Raw genomic sequence first — 10,485 nt, 5'->3', positions numbered from 1 at the left:
ATGGTATTTTTTTTTTTTGTTTATATTCTTTCAACCACAAGTAGTGTATCCAACACTATCACTTATGGACTTTGTAGATAACCTTGATCATTTAAGTAAATTCAATTGGGGTAAAGTCCTCTTCAACTACATGGCACCTCAAATAGGACACTTGTGTGGTTGTTTCATTGATACGTAAGCCAAAGGGCCTCAAGGGTGATGAAATCCAAGGGGAAGACCAAGCTATGATTGAGCAAACAAATGAGGAGACTCAAGCTATAGCAATTGAGGGGATGGAGTAGCTTGTTCCAAAGAAACTACAATACCCTTTACATATTATAGAAGAACCAATCACGACAAAGGTCGGAGCTAAGATTATGAAAAAAGCACTTGACAAACTAATTGAAGAAGGCAAGGTTCATCGTAATAAAAGGTAATTACGCTCACTCTATGCGTCCTTCACAATTTGTTATTAGATTATGTGAAGAGTGATAAATTACAGGGTCAGTTTATAGTTGACTGTCAAGTAACTAGGGGTGGGAGAATTTTTTTTTTCCTGCTAGGATATGCGCCCACTGGAAATTGATCTTTTATTCCATTGTAACAAAAAGGAAAGGTTCAAGTTGAGGTTAAAGTTGCTACAATAAATGGCAAATCAAGAAGCCCAATTAGCTTAATGGGGTCCCTAATTAGGTTCACTAGATAATTAAGAGTCCAAAGGAATGCAATGGGTTTCCACCTCGCCTTTTAGAATTTTCTTGGTTGAAAATGCAACATGTTTACCTATAAAACGGGGAGTGTTTAGCCAAAAGAAAGTTTTTTTTTTAATGTATCCGTTAGGCTCTCACTTTGTTGGTTCTTGAATGGACTTTGAACTTATCAAGGTAATCTTGTGGCATACATCTAGTCATCAACCTTTAATTTGTTCCTTGCCAGTTGTGGTGCCCTCTATCCAATTTTGACTGTTTCCAAACTAGTTGTGGGTCAACATATAAAACGGGGAGTGTTTGGCAAAAAGAAGGTTTTTTTTCTAATGTATCGATGAGGCTCTCGCTTTGTTGGTTCTTGAATGGACTTTGAACTTATCAAGGTAATCTTGTGGCATACATATATTCATCAACCTTTAATTTGTTTCTTGCCAGTTGTGGTGCCCTCTATCCAATTTTGACGGTTTTCAAACTAGTTGTGGGTCAATGGCAACATGTTTACATATAAAATGGGGAGTGTCTGGCAAAAAGAAAGGTTTTTTTTCCTAATGTATTGGTGAGGCTCTCACTTTGTTGGTTCTTGAATGGACTTCGAACTTATCAAGGAAATCTTGTGGCATACATCTAGTCATCAAACTTTAATTTGTTCCTTGCCAGTTGTGGTGCCCTCTATCCAATTTTGACGGTTTCCAAACTAGTTGTGGGTAAGTGGTAACATGTTTACATAGAAAACGGGGAGCTTTTGGCCAAAAGAAGGGGTTTTTTTTTCTAATGTATCGGTGAGGCTCTCACTTTGTTGGTTCTTGAATGGACTTTGAACTTATCAAGGTAATCTTGTGGCATACATCTATTCATCAACCTTTAATTTGTTCCTTGCTAGTTGGTGCCCTCTATCCAATTTTGATCGTTTCCAAACTAGTTGTAGGTCAGTGGCAACGTGTTTGCATATAAAATGGGATGTGTTTGTCCAAAAGAAGGGGGTTTTTTCCTTAATGTATCGATGAGCCTCTCACTTTGTTGATTCTTGAATGGACTTGGAACTTATCAAGGTAATCTTGTGGCATACATATATTCGTCAACCTTTAATTTGTTTCTTGCCAGTTGTGGTGCCCTCTATCCAATTTTGATTGTTTCCAAACTAGTTGTGGGTTAGTGGCAACATGTTTACATATAAAACGGGAAGTATTTGGCCAAAAGAAAGGGTTTATACAAGAGAAATTACGACCAAGTGATTATCAATGAACTGATTGATTTACTGAAGTCATGCTTATAAAGCCATGTACAAGACTAATCTTCTATTCGATGACTCCCAAGTGTACTTATCCACAAACATAAATATTAAGTTCATATGATGATGAACCTAAATCAGCTGCTTAGTTGACTCAACTACCATCAATCAGAAACCTAATAGTCAACTGACTCTAATTTTAGCCCCAAACAAAAATAATTTGTTCACTGAAGGAATTAAATGGTGCCTTCAACCGACTAGATCATCGACTACAACCATCCTAATGGTCAACCTATACGTTGAGATCTATCCTCTCCCATGAATATTTAATCTTTCAACTCTCAACTAACTAAGAGTTATTCCTTTGCAGCTCCATTGCCACCAAGTTGTCTCGTGTTAGGTTTCTCATTTCTTGGATACACTTGAGCTCTCGGTTTTCTGCACGTGTCATACTTGATGCTCTACTTAGGTAGTTAGTCCTTATACTCCAATGCTCTTTGTCTTGCAATTCCTTGAATGTCTCAGCCATTTTTCTTCGATCTTTGTTGACCTCGAGTCACAAAGTATCCAATGTTCTTGGAACCAACATGTCGTCTGTATGTGCATTGACAAATGTCTAAGTTTCTAAGAATCTACCCGGGCTAATAATGCTGGTGAAAATTTTATCATATCGGACGGATTGATAAAGAATTTAATTTGTATGGGATACCTTGCCATTGCAAATTAAAAAAATAATTGGACCCGGGCTAAAGCCTGGGTAAACCAATACTTGGCTACGCCCTTGGCCTTTTCATAGTTTAGGAAGATCATAAATGTAAACTACAAAGTGATCAAGGGATGATATTTATTATGAATGCATTATTGATAATAGAAAGGTTCCAAGAAAGATAATTAAACATAACAAGGGCCAATACATATGCATGATAAACAAGGCCAACCATAACCACAAATGCACTTGACCCCAACTAATGAGTTAGGTTTACTGAGGAAGCTTGTTCAGCTTGCAGTAAGCATAGTCCTTGTACATCTTAGTCTTATACTTTGTAGGAGTCTCATCACTCACTAGTTGTGGCAGCGGACCAATCTCCATCTCAGGGGGAGGGCTACAAAACACCGGCCACGACATCCTTGCCTTCTCTTTGTTCACAGTTGTCCTATGCAAAACACTCTTGTAAAATCCGTTGCTTAGTATCTGCATAAACACATAGTAAATATTCGAGGAAGGTCAGGTAATTAACTAGACACAAATTGAAACTTGGCAAGGATATTCGAAAACAAGAAGGGTATTTATATATATATACCTCGATTTGGTCTCCTATGTGAACGATAATGGCATTAGGAATGTGTTTAACATCGAACCATTGATCATCTTTGAAGACTTGAAGTCCAGGAACATCATTAGGCACCAAGATTGTGATCGCAGACATGTCGGTGTGGGACACGACCCCTAAGGCCAGGTCCGGGCGTGGGCATGGAGGGTAGTAGTTGATCTTAAGTAGGTATTCCAAGTTTTGTCCTCCAACAGACTGCATAAGCACATGATCTTCGAGTCCTAGTCCCTTTGATAGCATTATAAGAATTTTTTTCACCAAAATACCCAAGTATTTTCTGTATTCCTCGTTAGCCTTCCTGTACAAGTCCATGATGGTTATATCTATATCACATTTATGTGTATACTGCTACACCATAAAAAAAAAAAATTATTTCATTTTAATTATTTTATCAAAATACTCCTGATGATATTAAAATTGTTTAATTTCATCAAAATCACTTCCAAACTTTTAAATCCTAAAATTTTAAATTCTAAATCTTAAATCTTCAATATTATTATATCAAAATATTTTTTTGTGCTCACAATTATTTGAATTTTATTAAAATCATTCTAAATAGTTGTAATAACTGATGGTAATTAACTGTATAATAGTATTGAAAATAAAGATATTCTATAGATAAAACATCCGTGGGATGCCTTTTGATTCATTTAAAAAAGTGACACTATTTTGACGATTTATATAATTTAAAATGTACTTTTAATTTTTGACCCAAAAAAATTATAACCAAGAATATTACTTAAAAAAAATCTGAGGTTATGAACAGGAAAAAAAACGGGTGCTTGCCATTTTATTTTCAGGCTTCTTCTTTATTTTCAAAGCCAAATGGATACCTAAAAGAAAGAAATATTGGAGCAAAATGTCAAGTTTGTCATTTTAGCGGACACTTCAAGACGGTCCCACGTTCTCTGGAAAGGGATACTTCACGGAAGATATTTGCTCTAACACAGCGTTTGCATGGAAAATGATGCTTGGATGGAAAATGCTTAAAAGAAAGAAATATGATCCAACCACCTACTGTCGCATGCATGCACGTATGCTTTTATTGAGAGGCCGTGATACGACGAGGAAGAAGACGACTCCACCGGCCAGCTATGTAATCCTTAGCCCAATTAATTTTCCTAATTCGGTATGCATCTGAAATATAATTTATATCTATATATTTAAAGATCCATCTTTAAATATATATTTAAATTCTATTTTTAATTTTATTTTTACTTTTATTTTTTTTCTCTTAAATATTTTATCACTACTGTACCAACCTGTCGAGAGAGACTTAATTAACTCCATGCATGCATGCATGAGTTTTACCTGTATTCTGGAGGGATCTTTGGCCAGAAGGCGTAATTGATCGTGGCGGGCGGCCAGATGTTGTGGAAGAGGAAGTCAACCCACGCCTTCTTCCCCTCCAGATCCTTCTGCAACTTGGTGCCGTAGCCCTCCGTGCTCCCTGGCTTGCTCGCGTACTTCTCCTTCTCCTCCGGCGGCAGCTCGAAGAAGGCCTTCCCCACCCGCTGCAGCTCGCGCACCACTTCCGCCGGGATGCCGTGGTTGACCACCTGGAAGATCCCCCACTCCCTGGCCGCCGCCGCGACCCGGGTCGCCAGCGCCCCCCGGTCGGCCTCGCCGGCGAGGTCAACCACGGGGATCTCGGGGGCCGGCCCGCGGTACGTGGTGAAGCCCGGCTGCTCGTGCTCCGGCCGCACGAACTCCGCCGGGATGTCGTTGGCCGCCGCGCTCAGCGACGCGATCGCCTGGACACGCTCCACCTCCATTAAGCTTCGATGGATCGAGCTGCGCGAGAAGGGCGGCGGGGGGAGCAAAGCTATAAATGGACTGTGAATTAAGGCGGTGGGTGTGGTGTGGGTTTCATTCGCTAATAAGGCTCTGCGTTTTAAATTGTGCTGGTCTGTGCGAGCGTGCTACATCAGTCAAATTTCATTTTTGATTAATTATTCACGTCGCCGACGTGCCTGCTTGGCGTTCACTTGTTGCAACTACCGACGTCGAGGTGGGCCCATAGTGCCCAAACAAACTAGATTGCGTTTTCTAGAAGCTAGTAGGTGCCAAAAGTAATGTGGCGGAGACATGGCCACGTGGCAAACCTAAGATTTGATCAACCCATTCGGATCGAAATTAATCAATTCATGATGAATTCGAATCGAGTCAGTCGACTCGTTTTCGAGTCACGTCAACTGACTCATAATTGAGCTCGATTCGAGTTAGTCCAAATCACATCCAAATTAAGTTCAATCGGCCAAATCTATGATTAGATTCGGATCAAATCTCTCTTCAGCTCGGATGCAACATGACCGTTATAATAACATCTATGGTGGGTGTGCTCTTTGGTTATGAGGAAAAAAGTACCTCCTTTAACAATTTTAGTGATGTCTTCACTCTCTTCATAAGGTAATCGTGGCAATATCGAAAGGTACACAGATTCATATCACATAATTATTATTGCACTTCTAAATCATCTTTAATCAATTATTGTTCATTTTATTATGTTTTAATTTTTTTTATAACGATCAAATACATTCGGACAAAAGCACGTGATTCAAGCCTCATATTTATGTCATATTTAATAAGGTTGGTGTTTAATTTAATAAGAATTTATTTATATTCGTTCAAAATATATATATATATATATATATAAAAGATTAATATAACAAAAAAAATTTAAATAGTTCGTTAAATTAAATAAAAAAACTTAAACATATATGTGTTTAGCTTGTTAACATTCGTAAATAATATTCGTGAATAATATTCATGAACAATATTTGTGAACAATATTTATAAACTATATTCATTAATAAAATTATTTTCAATATACTAAATAAATAAATAAATAAAATAAATAAATAAATAAATTTAAATTATCAAGCTCAATAACTAATTAAACAATTAAAAATTTCAAACAATTAAAAAAGTTTGAATTGAAAGCTCGATAACATCTAAACAAATCAAGCTTGAACCAAACTCAAGCCAAGCTCGAACCAAACATAAGCCAAGTTTGAATTGAGAGCTCGATAATATCTAAATGAATCAAGCTCAAGCTAACTTTAAATAAGGTCAAGCTCATAAAAAAATAAACCAACCCAAACTTGAAAAATTATTTCTAAAACTTAGTTCATTTTAAGCTCGGCTCGGCTCAGCTAGATTACCTTATCAAATAATTTTGTGTTGGATATTGGGGCCTTAAATGGACCAAAACGATTTTGAGGAAGGAAGTCATCAATTGTTGAAAGTCGTAATTGACTTCAAAATTGAAATCTACGATTCGCGTAGATAGATTTAGACTATTAATTTGTTCAAAACCGATTAAGGGTGAATGAGAAATTAATGTTTAAAGTCGGCCCAAATAACATTTATTATTCATTAATAAAGTGCATGGGAGAATAGGCTCACATCGGAAATTCTCGATGTGTATTCTCTACTTATTAATGAAGATGTGTTAATGAAGTTAACACAGAAATAAAGGACAGGTGCTCCCTTAGCCCAGGGCGAGCAGGTGCTCGCACCTGTGAGCCCGCCACCCGCCACGTGCGCACGTGCGCAATGGGCACAATGGGCGCTTTGTAGGCGCACTTTGCAAAGGGAGATGACTGGACAGTTGACTTAGGGAATGGATGGCTACCGTTGATCAACGTTGATCAAATAGGTATGATGGATCGCTTGTGATGCGATCTAGAGCGTTGGATCGCAAAGAGTAACGATCTGACGGCTTGGGATGAGACTTGATCTGAAGCATCGAATCAATGGATCCAGATCCGATGGCTGATAACAATAGGCGGGATCTGAGGGTCACAACTCCTCAGATCTGATGGATGAGATTGAAGTGGGCTTGGAGAAGGGTTACAACCCTTCAGAATGGATGATCTAGATCGATCCAGCCCAAAGAACACATCCACTCACCCAAAGGACACTCAACCTCTTCTTTCAGTATAAATAGAACCCTCCAGATGATGGAATATTCACTCAATCCTCTCTTCTCTTCCTCAAGCATTCATCTCATCTTGTGCATTCAAGAGTCCAAGAAGTCTACTAGAAGGTTCGCTGGTCTCGGAGTGCTACGATTCCGAGACGTTCGTCGTCGTTGTATCTTGGGAACGAATTGCAACAATCCGTTAAGCACCGTAGCGGAGCAATATCGTTTACGGAGATAGTGTCGAACACTAGCCTCGACGATCAGTTTGCATACTCCAGAAGCTACCCGGGATAAACAGTTGTAAACGATATTTCGTGCAAACTGATATGGCTACCAACGACATTCCGACGGTCGTTCCGACCGTCATTCCGACAACCATTCCGCACGGAGAAAAGCCGGAGAAATTCACCGGAACCGACTTCAAAAGATGGCAGCAGAAGATGCTGTTTTATCTAACAACACTAAACCTTGTACGGTTTTTGCACGAAGACACGCCAGCCGCTACGGAAGGTAGTAAGGTTGCTAGCGATGCGTGGTCTCACGGAGATTTTCTGTGCCGCAATTATATACTCAACGCCTTGGACAACACGTTATATAACGTATATTGTTCTCTGGAGACGGCAAAATCTTTGTGGGAATCCCTTGAGAAGAAATACAAGACCGAAAATGCTAGATTGAAGAAATTCATCGTCGGTCGGTTTTTAGATTTCAAGATGGTGGACTCAAAAAGCGTCTCATCTCAAGTCCAAGATATGCAATTAATACTGTATGATCTGGACGCCAAAGGCATGAAGCTGAACGAGACATTCGCAGTTGTTGTGGTAATTGAGAAGCTCCCTCCGTCATGGAAGGATTTCAAGAATTACCTAAAGCACAAGCAAAAGGAGATAGGGCTGCAAGATCTGATCCTGAGGCTACGAATAGAGGAGGATAATCGAAAGTTATCCGACTCCAGAGGAACCAAGCGGACTATAGACGAAATGTCCAACCTGGTCGAGCCGAACGCTAAAAAGCCGAAGCAGTTCAAAAAGAAGGCTCAAGCAAAGAAGTTCAAAGGCTCCTGCTACAACTGTGGAAAGGCAGGACACCTGTCCAAGGACTGCAGACGCCCAAAGAAGCCAACCAAGGGGCCAAAGGATGCTGCGAATCATGTCGCAACCTCTCTTGAGGACTTGGATCTCACTGCGGTTGTATTTGAAGCCAACTTGGTGGATACCAACCCGAAGCAGTGGTTCATTGATACTGGAGCAACTCGTCATATCTGTTCCGATAAGGCGATGTTCTCCAAGTATACTCCGATAAATTGCAGGAAGCTCTATATGAGTAATTCCACGACGTCGCCAATTGTTGGACTCGGAAAGGTTGTTCTGAAGATGACGTCCGGAAAGGAGCTAACACTCATTGATGTACTCCATGTTCCCGACATCAGTAAGAACCTAGTTTCTGGAGCGGCATTGGTCAAGGCCGGATTTAGGTTAGTGTTCCAATCAGACAACTTTGTACTTACGAAGAATGGTGTCTTCGTAGGAAAGGGGTACCTAGAAAAGGGTCTATTCAAAATGGTTGTAATGCCTGTACTCCGAAATTTTGATGGTAATAAAATAAATGCTTCCAGCTATGTTGTTGAGTGTTTTAATTTATGGCATGATCGACTCGGACATGTGCATAATAATACTCTCAAACGTCTCGTCAAATTAAATTTATTACCAAACGTCAATGTTGACGGAACACACAAATGTGAAGTGTGCGTGGAAGCGAAAATAACGAAACTATCTTTTCATTCGGTGGAAAGGACAACAACTCCTCTAGAGTTAATACATAGTGATTTATGTGACTTGAAATTTGTGCAAACTAGAGGAGGTAAAAAATATTTTATTACTTTTATCGATGACTGCACAAAGTTCTGTTATGTCTTTCTTTTAAGAAGTAAAGACGAAGCCCTAGAGGCGTTCAGAACCTATAAAACAGAAGTTGAAAACCAACTTGACAAACGAATTAAAATAATTCGAAGCGATAGAGGTGGAGAATATGGTGCACCGTTTGATGAATTTTGTACAGAATCTGGCATTATCCATCAAACAACGGCGCCTTACTCACCTCAATCAAACGGTGTTGCCGAACGTAAAAATCGGACACTAAAAGAAATGATGAATGCCTTGTTGATAAATTCAGGCTTACCTCAAAACTTGTGGGGGGAAGCAATATTATCGGCAAATCACATTCTCAACAGAATCCCTCATAAGAAAAATGATAAAACTCCATATGAACTATGGAAAGGCCGCGAGCCATCGTACAAATACCTGAAAGTGTGGGGGTGCTTGGCAAAGGTCGAAGTACCTAAACCAAAGCAAGTAAAGATCGGACCTAAAACGTTCGATGCGGTATTTGTCGGATATGCCCATAATAGTAGTGCATATCGTTTCCTAGTTCACAAATCAGACATTCCTGATATACATGTGGGAACAACCATAGAATCTCGGAATGCGATATTCTTTGAAAACGTATTCCCAAATAAAAAGGGAAACGGTGAAAGTGATAACAACGGAAGTTCAAACAAAAATGACGTAACCGAACTTAGCTGTTATAAAAGAACTATTGACGATCAAAGTGAAGAGCCACGTCGTAGCAAACGGGCTAGAGTTGAGAAATCGTTCGGGCCAGATTTCATGACTTTCATGTCAGAAATGGAACCAAGAACATTAAGTGAAACTCTCTCTAGACCCGATGCTCCAATGTGGAAAGAAGCTGTCAATAGTGAAATTGAGTCTATCATGAATAATCATACTTGGGAATTAGTAGACCTTCCTTCTGGTAATAAACCATTAGGTTGTAAGTGGATACTAAAACGTAAGTATAAAGCTGATGGATCAATTGACAAGTATAAGGCCAGACTTGTAGCCAAGGGGTACAAGCAAGAGGAAGACCTTAATTACTTGATACATACTCACCGGTGACAAGGATTACGTCCATACGAGTGCTAATAGCCATTGCAGACTGTATGACCTTGAAATACATCAAATGGATATTAAGACTGCGTTCTTAAATGGTGAGTTGGAAGAAGAAATTTATATGGAGCAACCCGAAGGGTTCATGGCTCCTGGAAATGAGAAAAAGGTGTGTCGACTTGTTAAGTCGTTGTACGGACTTAAGCAAGCGCCTAAACAATGGCACGAAAAATTTGACAAAGTAATGCTGTCAAACGAATTCAGAATAAATGAATGTGACAAATGCATTTATGTCAAAAACACACCTGAAGGCTATGTAATTGTCTGTCTATACGTAGACGACATGCTAATAATGGGCAGTAATCAT

The 10,485-nt window shown here is 39.3% G+C and overlaps 1 protein-coding gene across 1 annotated transcript; it reads right to left on the bottom strand.

Annotated features, from left to right (window-relative positions):
• Positions 1-2,752: 2,752 nt before the first annotated feature.
• On the bottom strand, positions 2,753-5,101 carry LOC121976111 (flavonol synthase 1-like). Its single transcript, XM_042528105.1, has 3 exons — positions 4,557-5,101; positions 3,216-3,543; positions 2,753-3,106 (listed from the first exon to the last, which is right to left on the bottom strand). The coding sequence occupies exons 1-3, from the start codon at positions 5,018-5,020 to the stop codon at positions 2,894-2,896; spliced, it is 1,005 nt and encodes a 334-aa protein (XP_042384039.1). The 5' UTR covers positions 5,021-5,101; the 3' UTR covers positions 2,753-2,893.
• Positions 5,102-10,485: the final 5,384 nt, after the last annotated feature.

This window comes from Zingiber officinale, chromosome 4B, assembly GCF_018446385.1.
Source record: "Zingiber officinale cultivar Zhangliang chromosome 4B, Zo_v1.1, whole genome shotgun sequence".
Lineage (NCBI taxonomy): Eukaryota > Viridiplantae > Streptophyta > Magnoliopsida > Zingiberales > Zingiberaceae > Zingiber > Zingiber officinale.
This window is presented reverse-complemented; position numbering and strand designations above follow the sequence as displayed.

What these genes read in the sequence shown, in the direction of transcription:
- LOC121976111 (XM_042528105.1), bottom strand. Translation starts at nt 5,020, where the DNA reads ATGGAGGTGGAGCGTGTCCAGGCGATCGCGTCGCTGAGCGCGGCGGCC. An exon ending in AAGATCCCTCCAGAATACAG is followed by an intron (nt 3,544 to 4,556) that starts GTAAAACTCATG and finishes GGACTTGTACAG; the next exon opens with GAAGGCTAACGAGGAATACA. An exon ending in ACATAGGAGACCAAATCGAG is followed by an intron (nt 3,107 to 3,215) that starts GTATATATATAT and finishes GTGTTTATGCAG; the next exon opens with ATACTAAGCAACGGATTTTA.